Consider the following 21,496-nt stretch of genomic DNA (forward strand, 5'->3'; position numbering starts at 1 on the left):
ATAAGAATATGTGGCCAGCAGATCAGACTGTGGTTGTACTGGTCAGCTTCCAGGTATGAATGTGTGTGTGAATGTGAACAGGGCACTCCTGAAAAAGAGAGCATTGCTCTCAGTGAGACTCCCCCTGTATAAATAAAGGTAAAAAAAAAAAAAAAGTGCAATATACGTGCAATATGCTAAAAGTATAGCGACCGCCCTCAGTTATCTTAGATATACTGTGCCTTAAAGCAGCTACGAGCAACTTTTTCGATTGTTATTAAACAGTATAAATTTAATATCAATGCATCACATCTTACCTCTAATAGTCAACGAGACCAACGCAGAGTAGTCTCGCTTGAACCCCGAGTGAATCGGCCAGTGTTAGTCTGTCTGTAGCCAGGGCAGATCAGGAAGTGAAATGAAACGGTTTGCAGCAGCCACTTCGGCCATAACCACAAAATAACTTCCAAAAAACCTGTTAGAATATAACGAGAGATGTTCCCGAGAGTATGCGTGGCGTTCACAATGTTTATGCTATGTTGCTAGGCAGCGCGAACGGCGTAGGCAGGCAGCTGCGTTTCACTTCCGGGTTTCACTTCCGCGTTTCACTTCCGGGTTACCCGGTCCGGTCTCTCTAGAGAGCCCCCTGTTGACGCGAGTTTAGACAGACATAGACTTAATAATCACCTAAGGGAGCAATCTCAGATACACACGGCTTTGGTCTCAGCTACTATTATAGGTAAGATGTGATGCATCAATATTGTAATTATACTGTTTAATAACAATCGAAAAAGTTGCTCGTAGCTGCTTTAATGTATATAGAATGCTCAAAAATGTGCACACAGAACCAAGTAAATTGTCAATGCCTTAATGTATATAGGACTGTGTATATAGGACTGTGAAATATGCTAAGTGGAATGACCGTCTCGAATGTATATAGAGTGTACAGGAGTGTACACGAAACAAACTTGAAACTAGACACTTTTTTTTTTTTTTTTACTTTTTTTCACTTTTTATTACCTCATACTTTTACACACTGAACACTTTATCCTTATTACCTCGTTACTTTTTAATACCTTATCTTTATTACCTTGACTTATTGTATTGTCTTGTCTAATGCACCGAGGGGATTGCTTCAATTTCGTTGTTCTTAACTTGTTTTGTAACAGTGACAAATAAAGCTCATTCATTCATTCATTCATTCATTCCAATAGAATTAGGAAAGCAGCTGGAAAGCAGAACTTAGTGACGCTGAGGAGAAAAGGCTCCACCCTCAGGTCTGACTGTGAGCGACTGTTCTCTCCTTTGTTCCACAGGTCATGGTGACCAATGTGACGTCCCTTCTGAAAACGGTGAAGGCCGTGGAGGATGAAGCCACTCGCGGGACGAGGGCACTGGAGGCCACCATTGAGTGCATCAAGCAGGAGCTCACAGTAAGAGTGGCTGACAGGCTGTTGTGTTGGGAGGCTCCTGAGAATCTGGGCCCAAACGTTGCAGATCCCGCAGATACAGAAACAGAAAAGTCTGTGCTAAAAAAATAAAATAAAATAAAAACTATCTGTAAACATTGGCATCATAGTAAATAAATGTGATGCATGTTATCTACCTATGTAACTAATACACAAAGATCAAATGAACTAACACCATATAGACTGTTTTCACAGAACTGTGTTGCTATGGGAACAGTTTGAAACCTAGCTTATTTCCTGCCGGCTATTGTATTAGCAAACATTGCAAACAGGAAGTAAGCTAGGGGCCATTTAGAATGTTTTGAGACTAGTCTATAAAACCATCTTTCTATGGGGGAACGATAACACTGTAACACAAACATTATAAAACCATCTTTCTGTGGGGGAACGATAACACTGTAACACAAACATTATAAAAGCATCTTTCTGTGGGGGAACGATAACACTGTAACACAAACATTATAAAAGCATCTTTCTATGGGGGAACGATAACACTGTAACACAAACATTATAAAAGCATCTTTCTATGGGGGAACGATAACACTGTAACACAAACATTATAAAACCATCTTTCTGTGGGGGAACGATAACACTGTAACACAAACATGTTTTGAGACAGTCTATAAAACCATCTTTCTATGGGGGAACGATAACACTGTAACACAAACATGTTTTGAGACAGTCTATAAAACCATCTTTCTATGGGGGAACGATAACACTGTAACACAAACATGTTTTGAGACAGTCTATAAAACCATCTTTCTATGGGGGAACGATAACACTGTAACACAAACATGTTTTGAGACAGTCTATAAAACCATCTTTCTATGGGGGAACGATAACACTGTAACACAAACATTATAAAACCATCTTTCTATGGGGGAACGATAACACTGTAACACAAACATGCGCTCTTTAGACCGGAAGATTGAGCAGCCAGTAAACAGATAGCCTCTCTCTGGCGTGCAAGCTGGCTCAAAGCAGGTCAGGTGTATCCAATGTCTGTAATGCTAAACAACACAGGAGAGTGTTTTGTCCCTTTCTTCTAGTATCTATTCAACTCTCTGCCTGCTCCTCCTGCTTCAGCCCCTGCAGGTTTCTCACAGCTCTTATCGGGGATTGTGTAGCAGGCACAGGGACGGTGAGAAAGGAAGAAGATTTCAGGAGTGTGTGTGTGTGTGTGTGTGTGTGTGCGTGTGTGTGTCCGTGTGTGTCTGTTTGTGTGTGTGTGTGTGTGTGTGTGCGTGTGTGTGTGTGCATGCGTGCGTGCGTGTGTGCCTGTGCGTGCGTGTGTGCCTGTGCGTGTGTGTGTGTGTGTGTGTGTGCATGTGTGCCTGTGCGTGCGTGTGTGTGTGCCTGTGTGTGTGTGTGCCTGTGCGTGTGCGTGTGCGACTGCTAATCCTTATCAGAGGACCCCCAGAGCAGCTTTACCCACTGCTGCAGCCAAATTAAACACAGTCCACCTAGCTCCCAATTATACTGCCATCAATAGCGGGGAGATCTGTCCTCCTCGCTTGTTTACACTTCCTACTGCTGTGCGCCTCACTTCTCCTCTAACAAGTCTCCCATCTGTTTCAACCATAGACTAATAGATTGACGTCACCCACAGCTTTCTGAACTCTCATTTTGAAGCCTCCAGTTTGGCAGTTTGGCCGTCCCCATCTTGTTTATTTGGAGCCAGAAGCTGCTAGCTCGTGATGTCCAGGGATTTCCCACAGAACCGCACCGCTGCCTGCTATTGGACAGCCGACCTGTCAATCACAACCAAGACGGTCTTTTCTGTCATCTATTTTATTCTAAATGCATGAGTTATATAAAAAATTCACCCCCCATACAGTTGTCATGAAAGGTGAAAGCTATAGAGACCAAAATAGTTGTTTTTTTGTACCAGGCTGTAAACATGTTTATTTCCGCTGTAAAGTCGGGCAATTTAACATGAAGGTGAATGGGGATTTACTTGCTTTTGGCCGGAGGCAGCCTGAACTGGCCAGTTTTTGGTACTTCCGCATTGGCCTCAATTTTCAGAACCCAGAACTTGTCGGCTTGGTTTCAACATACGTGAGCCAGCCTGGGCCAAAGCGGTATCAAAGTAGCTGCATCAGCGCGGTGTGTGACTGACTCCTCTCTTTGCGACCAGGTGTTCCAGTCCAGGGAGGTCCCTGAGAGGTCCACCACACCTGAGGAGTTCATCCGCATGACAAAGGGCATCACCATAGCGACGGCCAAGGCGGTGGCCGCCGGCAACTCTGCCCAGCAGGAGGACGTGATCGCCACGGCCAACCTGAGCCGCAAAGCCATCTCCGACATGCTGACCGCCTGCAAGGTGCTAATCCACCCTGTCTGTCACGCTGCCCCCGCAGGCCGCACACACACACAGCACCAGGCTTGCCAGGGAGAGCCCAGGGGGGCGGTTTCTCAAAGATATTTTAGACCAGTCTGTAGTATTTTTGCCAGTCTTAAAGGGATAGTTCTGTTTTTTTGTACGCCTAGCCCTATTTGCTACTTATCAATGATGATGTTGATTTGTTAAATTCCTTTCTCAGCACAACCCATGCTGTTCCTCATACTAGCTCCAGATAGTGAGCCACAAACCAATGCGGTCTGAGGCTCACTGAAATGTACTTTGTTGTGCACTGTGGAGGAACTATCCCTTTGGTTTTGCTCATGGTCTAATCCAAGTTAGACTGTTTCACAAAAATCTGACATCTATCTGAAGTCTGACGATTTGTGATATCTAAGCCGTCGTCAAAGTCGATCTTTGTGTCTGTGCGAAAGCGGCCCCGGGTTGCTGAGCGATATCGGATAGGACAGCACTTTAGATGACTGCCTCCACTGTCACCGCTCACGGTAGTGACTCACTCACTTTTCAAAGTCACGGCGTGGAGCATCAGTCAGGATGTCCTTCAGCTGCAGCACAGCTCTCAAAACAAGGAGGAAGACGGGACAGCATTATATATATATGATGCTGTTCTCCTGCTGCAAAACCAAGCTGTTTCAATGAACAATAAGATGATCTTTATTAGGATGCAAATGAGCCTCTGTGTGGTTGGTGCTGAGGTCATGTTCATGTAACAGCCTGACACGTAACCCGATATGAAGGCTATCCAGGAGCTCACAGAGCACATCTTCTCTCTCTCACTGTGCCATTTAGACCTGTCTCAGGTCTTGACATCCCTGTAGGAGAGTATTTCTGTCTCGTCTCTATATTTATCTAGGCTACATGATGTTTTCTCTCTCCCCTCCAGCAAGCGGCTTGCCACCCGGAGGTGGGCGAGGACTTACGGAGCAAAGCCCTGCAGTACAGCTATGAGTGTACCACCGGATACATCCACCTTCTGGAGCAAGTGCTGCAGGTCAGAACGAGGCAGTCACGCACGTAGGCTCATAGATGGAGAGGGGGCCAAGTGGCGTGTGTGTGTGTGTGTGTGTGTGTGTGTGTGTGTGTGTTTCTCTGTACGTCTGCAGCTAGTACTGGGTGTATTACCATCTCTCTCTACCATTAACTAGCAAGCTTACAGGTCTCATCCACAAGATCAAATGTTTCCAGCGTTTGACAAATCTTTCCTGGATTCCTGTCAGTCATGTTTGCTTGTGACTGTTTTCTCAGTATCATTATTATCATGAACAGATAGATCCCTGGAAGAAGAGCTCATGAATGATTACCATGCTCACAGCAGTCTTCAGCCAGGCGTGACAGAACTGAACACTTGAAATCCAACAATTGCTTTATATCCAAGGGCATTCGCAAGGCAGCCACTCTCATTAGTGATGTATAATACTACTTGGGCACATATCTTGCCTCGTTTGCTGATAATACCCCCAACGCTGTTGGTGATGAGGAGCTCAGAGAGGTGTTCATATTGGAAGTGGGTTGTACTTTCAGCCTCGCTGTCTCCAAGCTGCATAGTATCAACTCAAAACAGCTCAATTACAGGTGCCAGCTATTGGTTTGTGTGCGTGCGCGCGCGCGTGTGTGTGTGTGTGTGTGTGTGTGTGTGTGTGTGCGCGCGCGCGCGCGCGCGCGCGTGTGTGTGTGTGTGTGTGTGTGTGTGTGTGTGTGTGTGTGTGTGTGTGTATGCTGTGAATACAATAACTTACATGATAGAATCTTCAGACTTACACGACAGACTTACACAACAGCACCCCCATAGTCTAGATGATGTGATGATTATTTTGGAACCTTGCTGCATAAATCTGCATATTACCGTAATAAAGAAAAACAGATAGTCCTGAATGTGCGATAAAACTACCTAATGCTTTAGGATGCAGTGTTCATATTAATACAGTACCACCGTGTGTTATGTGAAGGCATGTTGACATAGACATATTTGCTAAATAATACATCCGTTAGCATAATTAATGACCTCATTTGCATTAGCACCGGTGGTGTTTAATATATCATGTTGTTTATGGTGGCAGCTCAAGTGCCTCTTAGAATCTGCAGTCGAGGCACGTTCATCATAAGATGGAAGAACAGATACAGATAGCAAGACACAGTTTGGTGTTAGCGTCTACTGCCAGACATTATTGGTTTGAGGAATCTTGGGCAGATAGACAGTTTGGGAGAATGTGCTGCGCTCTGTGTAGCTGTGATCTGTGGATTAGGCACTCTAACACGTCTTTCAAAATTGCCTGGGTGCATCTTTGCATTTTACATCCTTGTGCTGCTGAAATGGGCTGGCTTTCATAATGTGTGTGCGTGCATGTGGGTATGTTTGTGCCTGTGTGCGTGTGTGTGTGTGTGTGTGTGTGTGTTGTGTTTTGTTTTCAGGTGCTCCAGAAGCCTACAGCGGAGCAGAAGCAGCAGCTGGCCGCACACTCTAAGCGTGTGGCCGCGTGTGTGACAGAGCTCATCCAGACAGCTGAGGCTATGAAGGGTGAGGCCACACACAGACACACACACACACACACACACACACCAGTGTTGTAGACAAGTCACTATATCTCGAGTCCAAGTTGAGTCTTGAGTCTCCAGTGTTCGACTCAGAGTCCAAGTCACCAAAGGGGAGTCCAAGTCGAGTCCAAGTTGAGTCGCCATTTCCAGAGTCTGAGTCCAGAGTTACTGAACATGAGAACTGAATCCACATGTAGGTGGAACACACGTGCCTGCCCTTGCACAAAATGTAATAATATCACAGTAGTAATATACTGTAGCTATCAATATCTTCTGCCAAATGATTAGGCCCTATAAAAAAAAATATATAACAAAAAACAGTCTTTATCAATTAATAATTCTGAGTCATCGTCTCCAAATTCTGATTCCAAATGCATGAATGCTCGAGTCAAAGTCCGAGTCATCAGTGCTCAAGGCGAGTCACAAGTCCTAAAAATGTGTCCCGACTCCACTCGACACTGACACACACACACACACACACACACACACACACACACACACACACAACAGCATCTACACACACTCACAATCACATGAACAGCATCTAGAGCTGAGGGTTCACACAGCCTTTTTTCCACTGTTGATGCAAATGTAGAGGTCAGTTTTTAGGGACCCAACATTTAAGACATAGAAGTTATGTATCTTTCACTTTTTCCCTCCTCGGGGTGTCAGAAATCCAGCCACTTTGACTGTAGCTGCTAATTGACAGCTGTGCTGAGGCTATTAAAGCTGCAATCATTTTACAGACACTTCTGTGCTGTGCAAAAATTGCTGGCAGTAGATTTTAATTTTAAAATGGCTGTCAGACATTATTGTAGTCGTTTTAGTATTAATTCCTTTTTCAAGGACTCCATTTTCATATCAAAGGACATGGAATCATTTTCATATCAAAGGACATGAGGAATCCTGGCCTCAAAATTGCGAAAGCCTGAACTAGTTTCCACTGTGTTCAGAGCACGGAGATACCCATTAGGAACTGACTAATTTAGTTAACAATGTAAAAAAATATGTTAGAAATCATGCAAAGGAGCACTAATCCTCTTGTGCATGGATAATTTTTCTAGTATTACTGAGTCAAGCCACCAAAACTGTCTGTGTCTCCAATAAAGATAGATTATGAAAATCACTCTGGAATATTGAAATTGTACTGTGGAGTGAGTGCTGTGAAAATAGCTCCAAATTGAGCTCGGTAGTGTGGTTGTGACACGAGCGTACCAGAGTGGTGCCTCTAGAAGGCGCGTTGCCATATCTCTGACAGGAGTAATAGATTGTGTTTGGATGAGAATTAGATTTCAGCGTACAGCCTGAGACCCAGCGGGGCTATCCACTTCACCTCTCTAATGTCCCCTGTGCTCCCTCCCTCTCCCTCCCTCCCTCTCTTTCTCTTGCCTTGCTGCCTCAGATGGAGGTAAGTGGGATATGGTCGTGTTTTGTTCCTCCAGATCACCTTTCATATAGACTCAGAAGGGGGGCAGAGGAGTAGAGGGGCTGGGGGCGGGGGTGCAAGAACAGATTTCCCCAGGGTTCGACATAATCTACGAAAACATCGTTCCATCTGCTTCGCCAAGCTGTTCCAAAACACTTCATTTTATGGGCACTTTAAAACCTATAAAAAGACAATGATCCATCAAACATGCATTTCTTCTTAGTCGTAGTTAATGTTATTTAACTTTGAGGCATTATAGTCATACTGCAAGCCATTTCTTTGAGAGTGGAGCAAGTGAACTTTGCTACATGTTGTTGAGATTTACCATCTTTATCGACGCCTGGATTGTATGAATCGATATGCGAACAAGAACATTGGCTTGAGGCATCGTTTTGACTTGTTTTGTGGTAGAGATATGCTGTTTTCTGAAGTAGGCTAAATGGAATATCGTCACCGGAGATGTTTTGACCCTTTTGTGATCCCGTGCCTGGAAAGTATGAGATAATGACCGTCTGGGTTTTGTGACGATGCCTTCCAGGTTCAGAATGGGTGGATCCTGAAGACCCCACTGTCATCGCTGAGACCGAGCTCCTGGGAGCTGCAGCGTCCATCGAAGCCGCAGCCAAGAAACTGGAGCAGCTGAAACCCAGGGCCAAGCCCAAGGTATTAGTGCCACGCCCCCTCGTTATTCTCGCCTCCCACGCGACAACCACACACAGCTTTTTGCCATTAATCAGCGGAGAGACTGTGAGCCAAAGGGAGGAAAAGGTGACACTGACTTTGAAGTGGAGTCATCTTTTTCAGTGAATAAAAGCTGCTATGTTGATGTCATTTAAAAAAATAAAAAAGGGAGTTTTTTTTTATACTTTGTTGACTCAGACAAATTCATGGTTCGGTGAGCTGAGCAGCTGACGTATGATCATTGGAAAGTTTCATCAAGGTCACTTTTGGGGATCAAATTTTTAAGTTGCGTTGCCAGGAGACACAATTACATTGCCCGGTCCAAAAGCTTATGTTGGATTGAGTTCAAGTGTATGATGAACTGTGTGGCCTGTTTCCTCTGTTTTATTACATCGTTCATTGTTTCTAAACTAAACTGAGGGAGGCTTTTTCAGGCTGTTATTGGTCTGCCCCATGCTGTGCTATTGCATAAAAATCAAAACAATGTTAGCATACAACACCTAATGAAAATGTCGTAGTAGACAGGAGATGATAACCATCGTGCTCTGTGAAAGTGAAATTAATTTGCTGTTGTACAGTATGCAATGTGGGGTTGTGTTTGTAGTGTTTCACTGGCGGCATGATTGTTTTGTTTGTTTATCTGTCTCTGGAGACTGGATAGCTAGATCCCAATGCTCTTCCTTCTGTGCCTGTAGTGCTTTGTCCCCTTCTCTATACCTCTTCCAGTATATACATACTGCACTGCTTGTGCTCCCTCTGTCTGTATCATATGAAGGAAAGCATATCTAGGTAACCCCAGGTTTTAATACCTCATAATGCTCTGTCTCATACCATAATTCCATACCAATATACTGCACTTATGACCAGCTTAATGTTTATGAGGGGGATTCGCCAGCTAAAGGCTTTTCCTCTTTTGGATGTCAGTGTCTCCCTCTAGTGATCTGGCAGTGATGTTGCATCCAGTCCTACCAAGATATAGGGGGGATACCACTGAATTTGACTTTTGCTATTTTGTCCCATGAGGACAGTTCATTTTGTATTTGTAAACATGCATTGCTATCACCTATAGCCATTAGAAATATTTCAAGTGTTGGAAAGTTCTAATTTACTTCATGCCGAGGAAGAGGTAATAAAGTAGCAGGACTAATGCTTAAAAGCATCAAGCCAACATCAAATCTATCAGACACTTAACATAAGAATGGCAGGTGTTCAGATGTTTCCATCAAAGAAGTATGTGTTTGTGAGTGACTAAAACACCTTTGATTCTCCTCCTTCCATATCTCCTCCTCTGTGCTCCCCCTCTCCTCCTTGCTCATATGTCCCTCCCATCCAATAGGGGGGGCTCTGCTGCCCCAGCATGCTTCACTGTCTCCTTCACCCCCCCCCCCCCCCCCCCCCCCCTTCATTATCTGAGCCGTTGTAGACCTGGAAGCCTTCTCTGCAGGGCTCTGTCTGATATGTTTGATATATTAGGTTGTTATTCAGTCCAACTATATATCAAACATATTCCTACAGTGTCCCGCTCTGTCTCCAGCCACGTGTGCCTTGTGTGTTTTTGGAGATCTGTGGTCAATGACGTGTTGTTGACCGCTGAGGCAGAGATGGCCGTTTGTAAATTGTCCCCAAATTTATGCATTGATCTTTATACTGATCTTCAGTTTGGTTTTGTGGGAGTGGGAGGTGGTAAATACCACGAGAATGTCACCCTCTGTTTTCACTGAAAACGAAACATTGTTGCTGTTGTTGAAAGATAAAGCTGATAGGGGTGTAACAATATGCATATTCGTATTGAACCATTTAGGTACGAGGCTTTAGGTTCAATACGCATTAGAAACTGAGCCAATCTTTCACTGTTGAACAGACGAAAAAGACGAAAGGTGTTTAAAAAAAACGTTGTCGTAAAATGAAATACAAATTTAAACTAGACTGTCAAAATAATAAAATGAATAAATAAAAAAGAAGAAAATCAAGGAAATGTCTCTGGTATTTCTCCTTTTTTTGCTGTATCGAAAACGTACCGAACCGTGAATTTTACAAACCGTTACACCCCTAAAAGCTGACCATGCTGAATGATGCTATTGCAGTTGGTGATATAATACTAACAACACTTGTGAGATGTTTTCTACTGCAGGACGCTGCAGTTCAAAGTCTAAGTTGATATGTGGTTCTCCTTCCAGCAGGCAGATGAGACGCTGGATTTTGAGGAGCAGATCCTAGAAGCAGCAAAGTCCATCGCTGCGGCAACCAGCGCTCTCGTTAAATCTGCATCAGCAGCTCAGAGAGAACTGGTGGCACAAGGCAAGGTCAGTGGATGCCCACTCACACACACTCAGCACGGGAGCCATGCGTCAGTGCTGATGTAACACTGTCTTTGCATCTCTACCCCAGGTGGGATCCAATCTAGCCAATGCAGTGGATGATGGCCAGTGGTCACAAGGTCTCATATCAGCTGTGAGTTGCTACAGTATGCATATTACTGTCCCCGAGAAATGACCTCCCATTACCTTTCCTTCCTAGTAGACAATGTATCTTTAAAGGTGACCTCATGCTGCACCAGGAGACGTACATTTATAAATTCCAACTACCGGTAATAAAACCAGCACAGATTTTTGAAAAGTCCCGCCTCTCCACCTCTCCCATCAAATCAAAACTGTTCTCTCCCTGACTGATAGTCCATTGGTTTAGACTTTTGAATGATGCCTCACTGTGTTATGTCTATGTTATGTCTATGCCTATCCTGTTTCAACAGGACATCAAACTAACAAAGTAAAGATGCCATTTCATTGGGATCTTAGAGATCAAAAGGTTTTTGAATGTAACTGACGGACAGGTTTACATACTGATTTATGAAGCACAGAATCCTTTTTTACTCCTGGTGTGGTACAATCAGCACGTGTTGACTACATAACAGAGAAACAGGAGGGCATGTGACCCTGTAGACCACACATGGGCAAAATGCGGCCCCAGGGCCAGCCCCGGCCCCTGGACCATCTCAATCCGGCCCCCAATGTCCTCAAAAGAAAAGAAAACAACCCCCCAAAAAATCAATAAAACGCAGAATTATGTTAATAAATCTCATCTGCTACAGCCATTGGATTTGTATCATTATATATATATATATATTATATCGAGGGATTAACAGGGGAAAAAAATCATGAGTTGAGTGTTGGCAGGTATGATGTCCAATGTGTGGCCCTTCGCTTACTCTGGAAAAAAAAATGTTGCCCACCCCTGCTGTAGACCGTGGAGCAGAGAGAAAGGGAGAGATATTGGAAAATGGGTCATAGGTCTCAGTAACCGAAATGAAACCAGACCATAATCATGTGTAAATGTGCTGCTTGCTGCAGGCACGCATGGTAGCTGCAGCCACCAGTAACCTGTGTGAAGCAGCCAACGCCTCGGTGCAGGGCCACGCCAGTGAGGAGAAGCTTATCTCTTCGGCCAAACAGGTCGCGGCCTCCACAGCTCAGCTGCTGGTGGCCTGCAAGGTGAAGGCTGACCAGGACTCTGAAGCCATGAGGAGGCTGCAGGTAACCAGCTGGACATTTCTGCACATTTTCATTTATTTACCCATTGAAACTGACTGTGCCTGCTAACTTTGACACTATTGTCCCTGAAGGCTGCTGGCAACGCGGTGAAGCGTGCGTCAGACAACCTGGTGAAGGCGGCTCAGAAAGCAGCGTTTGACAAGGCCGACGATGACCGTGTGGTGGTGAAGACCAGATTTGTTGGAGGCATTGCTCAGGTAAGAGAGGCATTGCTCAGGTAAGAGAGGCATTGCTCAGGTGAGACAAAACGCTGAAAAATAAGTTTCCTTTCCATTGCACTTTTTCGCCCTTTGCTGTTGGCCCTAAAAGCAAAAATGTCTGTCATTTCTTTGGTGCTGTAAATGTTTCTGAAATGGCGATGAGTCACTGTAGATAAACAGCCCATCAGCTGGATTTCAAAGCTGTTTCCCGGCAGGCACCCTCAGCAGCTCTCTTCAGGAGTTTTATCTTTGTTCTCTTATAGCAAACAACTTCCTTTTCATCCTCGCCCAAATTGAAAGTTATTGAAAGGTGAGTGTCTATTTATTCAGAAACTCTGGGGTGCCACAGGAAGCGTGGCTGAGTTCATATCTCAGTCCGGTGGTACACCCCAGGTGGTAACCTAGGCAACTTGACACATTTTAGCACCTCCCCAATGAGGCTTCTACCCATTTTTGAGTGTGACTTCCCATGTGTTGATCAGTATGTGCATCCTTCTACTACAGAGGTGCAGAAATTCTTTCCTATGAAGGGCCAAACAATAATCTGGATGGAGGGCCGTGGGCCAAAAAGAAATGTTGATGTTATGTGACATTACATTACATTAAAATGTATTATATTTTATAGACAATTTACATTCTAAATCTAAAATACATTTAAAAAAAAAACTGCCTATTTAAAAGGGAAAGGCACCTTTCTGACAGAAAGTGCATGCAGCTCAAGGTGTGTGTAGCCCTAACCCTACCCATAGCACCCATTCTCATTCAGATATCTTGAGGTAAGAGGTCAAGGAACGCCTTTAAAAATAGCCATGCCAGTATTTCCCTCGTCAGAATTTAGCCTAACCTTGGAGCGCTATTTAGCCCCCTTCCCGACAAGCTTGGTTGACATGGTACCAAGGGATTCATTAGACCTTCTAGTTGGTATAAGTATCATCACGCTAGCTTTAAAAATGAGCCTGCCACAGCTTTGAAAGACAGTAATTGGCTTTTCTTTTTTTCTTTTTTTTTTGTCCAATTCATGGCGGGCCAAAACAAACGGAGCATGGGCCGAACTTGGCCCGCAGGCCCCAAATTGGTCAGCCATGTTCTACTATAATTAGAGAGCTGTCTGTCCGTCTATCTGTTTAAACGGGCACCGTTGCTCCGATCGCCTCCAAAATTTGCAAACCCTTTTCAGGGGTCTGGGACGAATCTGGTGCGGAAAAAACTGAAAAGAAGCGCAAATTCGCAATAGCTGCTACCAGATATGCGATATCAGTCAGAGTGTGAGGTCATCTACTCCATTGTGATGTTCTTGAGATAATCCGCTTTTTGTGTTGCCAGTAGGTGGTGCTATGACTGCATTTGTCCGAAATTGGGCACCGTACTCTGTCGGGTTCCCGGCAGTGCACTCCCCCAAGGTTGAGGTCTTTCTTGTTCTTTTTTTGTGGGGGGGGGGGGACAGTAGGCAGACAGGAAGGATGGGGAGGGAGAGAGGGGATGACATGAGGCAGAGGATCAAATCCGTCGTTGCAGTCGTCCGTTACTGACATGTGAAGTCAGCATGAGAATGTGAAGGCAGTAAGCTGTTTCCACATTACCTGTCTGTTCAATCTTGAACAATTTTCCTATTTCTCTGAAGAAATGACAACACTTTACAATTATTAATCCCTTCGATCACACGGAAAGTGAGCAGCAATTAGGCTCCATCCACCATTTACCAACAGACATACCAGTAAAATAGCTCAAATACAGGAAGAGAAGGTTTGCTACGCTGTAGTTCATCCTACTGAGACAAATGTTCTCATTATTATGTCTCTATCCAGGGACATTCACACTTTCAAACACCGTTGTTTGACACTAATGAGGCTTAAACGATCGATTAAACATCAAATAGAGGCAAAGTGGCAGCTATTAAGGAGGGATTGGCTCAGTGTCACAGTCCTGCTATTACAAGTTAATTAGAATTCTGCACTAAATCTTCCTTTATCTGCATTTGAAAACTTGTACTGTTAAGTTAAATTATAAGGGTACATTTTGGCATCTAAAATATTGGGTCAATCTGATCATTGTAAAAAGAGGGATTTATACGCACATCACGGGAAGGTGCAATAAGGCTGGAGCAAAAAACGCTGCATAAATGAAAGAGGGTAGAGCCTGCACACTTACTCACAATGCCAAAAAAGTTTAATTCAAAAACAAACGTTTTCGATCCACACTGGATCTTCGTCAGGTCAGCAATGATTAGTGGATGAAGAATGCTCATATATATAGTACACCACAAGCGCAGTCATAGGCTGATGGGCTCTATGCTGATAGGTGGGGGTGACACAATCACCACCTCACAGGGTGGAGCACATCCACACATAATTGATAATTAACCATGTAAAAAAGCCCAGGGAAATACATAATAAAGTGAAACAAAGTGGGCTTAAAAGGGAGAACAATATACAAACAACAATATAGGACTATAATGCAAGAAACACAAATTAAAATCTACATTGCGCCATGATACATAATATAAAGGTAGCAATGGAAGTTTTGAATAGAAAAATAGAAAAATAGAATAATATGGAAAAGGTTTAATTTTGTAAATGTTTTAAAAGGGGGGGGGTACATATATTATACGTATCTAGATGGTTCAAGGTCCAATAAATAAATAAATAAATAAACCGGACACTAGAGAAGACATTAGCAAACAATCATAGGGGCAATCATAGAACCTCCTATACATAGGCACATTTACAACTGTTTCAAGTTTTATTAAAGAAAGTGTTTTATATCGTACTCTTGGTTCAGACCTCTGGGTGCGAGAGTCTGAAGGTTAAAGATATGAAAACTCTCTCTTCTAAGAAGGAGGGTGTTTAGGTCACCTCCTCGTCTTGGAGTAGGTACATGCTCAATGCCTATATATTTCAGGGAGGACACTGGGTGCTTTGCCTCCCTAAAATGGACTGCCACCGGGTTCCGTGGATCCTGGGTTCTGATGCAGCTCCTGTGCTCTGCAATCCTAGTTTTAAGGGCTCTTTGTGTTTTGCCCACATACGCCAGGCCACATGGACATTTAATTAAATAGACCACATTTTTTGTTGAACAGGTTATCAGGCCCTTTATTTTCATCGTTTTACCTGTTGTCGGGTGAGTGTATGTGGTGCATTTATATGTGAAATTGCACTGTGTGCAAGAACCACATCGGTAGTTGCCAGGTGGCAGATCAAGAAAGGTGGTGTTTTTTGTTGGAATGAGGTCAGATTTGACCAGCATTTGCCTCAAATTAGGAGGACGTTTGTACACTACCTTGGGAGCAAAATTGAACTCATTTTTGAGCGATGGATCCGAACTTAAAATGTGCCAGTGTTTCCTAATAGTTCTCTCAAAGTCTTTCCCCAGAGCTGAATAATTAAGGAAGCATCTAGGGGTGTTAGTGGGTGGAAGTTTATCCTTCTTAATAAGACTTTGTTCTTGTGTGACAGTTTTAAACCTATTACGGGCAGAGTTAACCCAGCTGTCATTGTAGCCTCTGTGCTTAAATCTGTACTCCAAAACATCTGCTTGTTTTTCATAGTCAGTGGGTTTGGTGCATATTCTTTTTATCCTACTGAATTGGCTAATGGGAAGACTTTTTTTCTGGTGTAGTGGGTGGAACGATTGACCATGTAGGAAAGAACATTTATCAGTTTCCTTTCTATACAGGTCCGTAACTAACACATCACCTTCCCGTAAAACCAAGATATCCAAAAAGCTGATTTTTTGTGTATCATGCTCAATGGTGAATTTCAAATGTTCATGACATTGGTTAAGGAACTCATAAAACTGCATCAAACTCTCAATAGAACCATCATAGATCATAAAAATATCATCAACATACCTTTTCCATAATTGAATATTATTGAGGAATGGATTATTAGGGGAAAAGACAAAGTTATTTTCAAAACAGGCAACATACAGGGAACTGAAATTAGGGGACATTTTGCTGCCCATGGCTGTCCCCTTGCATTGCCTGTATAAAGAAGACACTTTTTCAAACATAAAAACATTTTTGGACAACACCAATTCTGCCAATTTGCCTAGACACTGAGTACTGGGTATAGTTCCAAGTGGTCTTGTGTCTAGGAAGTGGGTCAAAGCATTTAGGCCGCCCTGGTGGTCAACGTTGGTAAATAAGTTTTGTATGTCCATTGTGACAAGATGTGTGTCATTACTGAGATTATTCACTGCCTTTAAAATGTTAATCATGTCCATTGAATCTCGCACATATGATGGGAGAGCAGTGACAAAGGGTTTTATAAAGAAATCGACATAACTGGAAATATTCTCAGTGAGTGATCCAATGGCGGACACAATGGGTCTCCCAGGTGGATTTTCCAACCTTTTATGTATTTTTGGCAGGATATAAAAAACGGGCATAATGGGGTGTGCCACCTTCATAAAAGCACATTCTTTTTTTGTGATTTCTCCTGCTTCAAAAAATTCATTCAGTTTTACATCAATTTCACTTTTAAAAACATGAGTTGGATCCTTTGCAAGTGATTCATAATAAATGGGATCTGACAATTGCCGTTCAACTTCATTTTTATAATCAACCCGTTTTAATATGCAAATTGCACCACCTTTGTCGGCAGGTTTAATAACAATACTAGTATCTTCCTTAAGTTCAATTAAAGCATCACGTTCTTTCTTGGATAAATTGTTAAATACTTTGTATTCTTTTCGCTTATTCAACAAACCCATTACGTCTTTTTCTACAAGTCTACAATATGTATCTAAGGAAGCATTTCTATACTTGGGGGGACAAAAAGTAGATTTTGCCCGGAAAGGGGTAGAGACCCTGTTATCCTGCTCCGGATCGGGCAGGATATTAGAAACATGTTCATTAACCACAGCAACAGCAACATTCTGCTCATGTGCATTTATTGTGCTTTCATTGGAAGCCTTATTGCATGAAAAAAACTCTCTTAATCGCAGGCTGCGGAAAAACTTTTCAAAGTCAACAGAGGCTTCAAAAGGATCACAGTGAGTGGTGGGGACAAAATTCAGGCCCTTACATAGGGCAGATTCACATTCTGGGGAGATGGATCTATCAGACAAGTTCACCACACTTAGGAAGTCTTGTTGTGGGTGACGTAATAGCGTGTTGCATAACGTCTTTGTTCTTTTCTTACCCCGTCGGCACTTTCTTCTTGGTGGGGGAAGGGCGGTGCCCAGTTGTGAGGGGGTGGTGGTGGACCCCAGTTGGCAGTTCCTCCTCCTCTTTTTCTCCAACCTCTGCCCCTGCCTCTGCCCAAAAAAGGAAGGGTGGTGGTTCGGGAGCCTCGGCTGCCATCTGATTGGGCGTCCAGCGATGACGCACTAGAAGATGCGCGTGTCTGGAGATTCCCTCTGAAGTTGGGTCGGGGATCCCCTTTCTCATCGCCGTTCACGCTGCGCCAGGGGTAGACATTCTGGAGTTTGTAGTCCTCCGAGTCTCTTTTGAACTTCTTAATCTTGTTGGATTTGATCTCTTTCTCCAGATCTGCTTGGTATCTAAGCAGATTGTTGTCAATGGCGGAAAGTTTTTCTTTGTCTGACGTTTCCGCTGCCAGCTCAGCTTAACACTGGCACATTTTAAGTTCGGATCCATCGCTCAAAAATGAGTTCAATTTTGCTCCCAAGGTAGTGTACAAACGTCCTCCTAATTTGAGGCAAATGCTGGTCAAATCTGACCTCATTCCAACAAAAAACACCACCTTTCTTGATCTGCCACCTGGCAACTACCGATGTGGTTCTTGCACACAGTGCAATTTCACATATAAATGCACCACATACACTCACCCGACAACAGGTAAAACGATGAAAATAAAGGGCCTGATAACCTGTTCAACAAAAAATGTGGTCTATTTAATTAAATGTCCATGTGGCCTGGCGTATGTGGGCAAAACACAAAGAGCCCTTAAAACTAGGATTGCAGAGCACAGGAGCTGCATCAGAACCCAGGATCCACGGAACCCGGTGGCAGTCCATTTTAGGGAGGCAAAGCACCCAGTGTCCTCCCTGAAATATATAGGCATTGAGCATGTACCTACTCCAAGACGAGGAGGTGACCTAAACACCCTCCTTCTTAGAAGAGAGAGTTTTCATATCTTTAACCTTCAGACTCTCGCACCCAGAGGTCTGAACCAAGAGTACGATATAAAACACTTTCTTTAATAAAACTTGAAACAGTTGTAAATGTGCCTATGTATAGGAGGTTCTATGATTGCCCCTATGATTGTTTGCTAATGTCTTCTCTAGTGTCCGGTTTATTTATTTATTTATTTATTGGACCTTGAACCATCTAGATACGTATAATATATGTACCCCCCCCCTTTTAAAACATTTACAAAATTAAACCTTTTCCATATTATTCTATTTTTCTATTTTTCTATTCAAAACTTCCATTGCTACCTTTATATTATGTATCATGGCGCAATGTAGATTTTAATTTGTGTTTCTTGCATTATAGTCCTATATTGTTGTTTGTATATTGTTCTCCCTTTTAAGCCCACTTTGTTTCACTTTATTATGTATTTCCCTGGGCTTTTTTACATGGTTAATTATCAATTATGTGTGGATGTGCTCCACCCTGTGAGGTGGTGATTGTGTCAATCTGATCATTGTACCATATTGTTTAGCGTGCATCTGGAATAAAGTATATTCAGTCCAAAAGTTATGAGAGTGGGTTTTGATTACCTTTTTATAAAACTTTATTCTACATCACAGATCAAACATACATGAAATATACACTGTTCAAATATACATGAAAGCATGGGTCATATTTTGTGCCCGGGTGAGACGACCCTCCCACTCTCCTGGCCCATGCTTGCAGTGTTTGATTCCTGGTCAAGCTTTATACATTTTCAACAAGCATTTTTCTTATTTGAAAACTGAAATTACATTCCAAAGATTGGTTATTAGGGTTAGGCAACGCCAACAATTTGGTTTGGGTTTGGTTGTGGTTAAATAAGAAAACCCCAACTTTAACCAAGTTGTTCTTGCCTAACCATAACAGCAAACACCCTTAAAATAAAAAGCCAATGAAACAATTGAAGAGTTGTCCTCTTGTGCTCTTAGATTACAAACACTGTAGTGTGAGCTGAGTCGAATGCAGTCATTGATTTTTCAGTTCAGTCCTATCCACAGGAACAGGAGGAGTAGAAGACGCACTTTCCCTTTCTGCCAGCTGGTTCCTGTCTTCCTCAGATCATTTTGCCAGCCGTTTCCTGTCTTCCTCAGATCATTCTGACAGCTGTTTCCTGTCTTCCTCAGATCATTCTGACAGCTGTTTCCTGTCTTCCTCAGATCATTTTGCCAGCCGTTTCCTGTCTTCCTCAGATCATTCTGACAGCTGTTTCCTGTCTTCCTCAGATCATTCTGACAGCTGTTTCCTGTCTTCCTCAGATCATTCTGACAGCTGTTTCCTGTCTTCCTCAGATCATTCTGACAGCTGTTTCCTGTCTTCCTCAGATCATTCTGACAGCTGTTTCCTGTCTTCCTCAGATCATTCTGACAGCTGTTTCCTGTCTTCCTCAGATCATCGCAGCGCAGGAGGAGATGCTGAGGAAGGAGCGAGAGCTGGAGGAGGCCAGGAAGAAGCTGGCTCAGATCCGACAGCAGCAGTACAAGTTCCTGCCCAGCGAGCTGAGGGAGGATGAGGGCTGATTGGCTGAGCGGGCGGGATACCAGCCTCCGATTGGACCGTCTTGTTATGGAGAGACGTTGCCGATGTATGATTGGCCGCTTTGCTCTCATATAATTGAGGAATATACAGCACTTGAAACAGGCCTGTTTGACGAGAAAAACAAGTGCCTGTGCTCTATATTGTGTGTGTGTGTGTGTGTGTGTGTGTGTGTGTGTGTGTGTGTGTGTGTGTGTGTGTGTGTGTGTGTGTGTGTGTGTGAGTGAGAGAGAGAGAATGGAATTGACATTCAGACTTCAATATGGAGAAGGTTGTTACAGTTGTCATTATAAGCAAGTTGAGACAGTATATCTTTATTATGGCAGGCTGTATGATAATAGGCGTCACTGCTTCGTGAGCGTTACAATCATGGATGGAAATGTTATGAATGCAGATATGTTCTATAATTGATGAATGTGACAAAAGCAGGTTTAGGGCAGAACTAACCTTGGAATCCACAGCTTCTAACATACCCACTGAGTCCATCTAATGGCAGGAACTCCATGCCGCCTTTCACCACTGTCTTGCATGCACCATCATGTCTATACATATCAATGAAGCTACTAACCAATAGAGTAGTATAGAATGGAAAGGCACTTGTATTTTGCGAATATAAATGTGAACTTCGGGGGTTTGCTGTTGGAACTAGCAAACCTTTAGAACGTAGGGGTTTTGATGAAACTATTGTTCAGCTTAACACCAAACGGCGAGCGGTTCTGATCGGAGTGGATGACACAGTCGAAAGGGTAACGGGCTATATCGGCAGACGCTAGCTATAAAGATAATGATTCTCGACTCAAACCTTTTTCACAGCAAGTGAGGTCTAAACAAGCTGTGACAGGTGAAATAAGGGTTGATCAGAGAATAAGGTCTTTATGACCAAATCCATCACGTCACCCAGTCTCTCCCCCCGCTCCCTCCCTTAGCCACACTGAGCTGTACAAGGAAGATATGTTTACATTATTTGTCATGTTTGTTCTCTCTTGTCTTGGTGTTTTAATTCCACTCTTATTGACAGTGGCCAGATTTTGTTTCGGGCGCCCACTGTACACACGCGCACACAGTCACTGTCCCGTCATGGTAGAGGCATTCTCACTTTTAGACTATCGTCTATAGCAATACATTACATTGAATATTCTAGCAAATCAATGAGAGTCTGTGCAGTATTGGTGAAAAGACTGTGTGCAATCATTTGAACATGAGGAAGGCTGCAGAATGCACTGAGATTGCTCATAAAAAACCCTTATGCACTGAGGAAGGCAATTATTGGCTTCCATTATCCTCAATATGGGACACCCTCCTAACAAACTAGAAGGAAAATAGCTTCACGCTCTGATTGGGGTTAGCGGATTCAGTGATCATTCTGTTTGTATAGTATTATTATTACATAGAATATATTAGCAATTGTAACCAGTACATCTCCTGAGTCCATTCTTGTCAGTGTCTGGTCTGCATTGTGTACTAGTGCCTTACTTGAGCAGCTGGAGAGCAGGCTGGGTGAGAGCCTGAGCCTTGTTCTCTCTGGATCAGAACATTAAGTCTAATCTGTCACCTAGTCTTTGCCATACAATACAATGCCTTGGCTGGTGGCCTATCTGCCTACCATCTTATATGCTGATAGGAAAAG

The 21,496-nt window shown here is 43.3% G+C and overlaps 1 protein-coding gene across 1 annotated transcript in view; it reads left to right on the plus strand.

Annotated features, from left to right (window-relative positions):
* Positions 1–19,941, plus strand: part of tln2b (talin 2b) — a 72,046-nt gene extending 52,105 nt beyond the window's left edge. The window contains exons 47-56 of the mRNA XM_083654873.1: positions 1,296–1,412; positions 3,586–3,771; positions 4,694–4,801; positions 6,220–6,325; positions 8,307–8,431; positions 10,627–10,752; positions 10,838–10,900; positions 11,797–11,979; positions 12,069–12,194; positions 19,725–19,941. Coding sequence (XP_083510999.1) covers positions 1,296–1,412; positions 3,586–3,771; positions 4,694–4,801; positions 6,220–6,325; positions 8,307–8,431; positions 10,627–10,752; positions 10,838–10,900; positions 11,797–11,979; positions 12,069–12,194; positions 19,725–19,853 — 1,269 coding nt within the window. The 3' untranslated portion in view covers positions 19,854–19,941. The remainder of the gene's footprint in view (positions 1–1,295; positions 1,413–3,585; positions 3,772–4,693; positions 4,802–6,219; positions 6,326–8,306; positions 8,432–10,626; positions 10,753–10,837; positions 10,901–11,796; positions 11,980–12,068; positions 12,195–19,724) is intronic.
* The last annotated feature ends 1,555 nt before the right edge of the window (positions 19,942–21,496 follow it).

Source organism: Poromitra crassiceps, assembly GCF_964638095.1.
Source record: "Poromitra crassiceps genome assembly, chromosome: 18".
NCBI classification, from domain to species: domain Eukaryota; kingdom Metazoa; phylum Chordata; class Actinopteri; order Beryciformes; family Melamphaidae; genus Poromitra; species Poromitra crassiceps.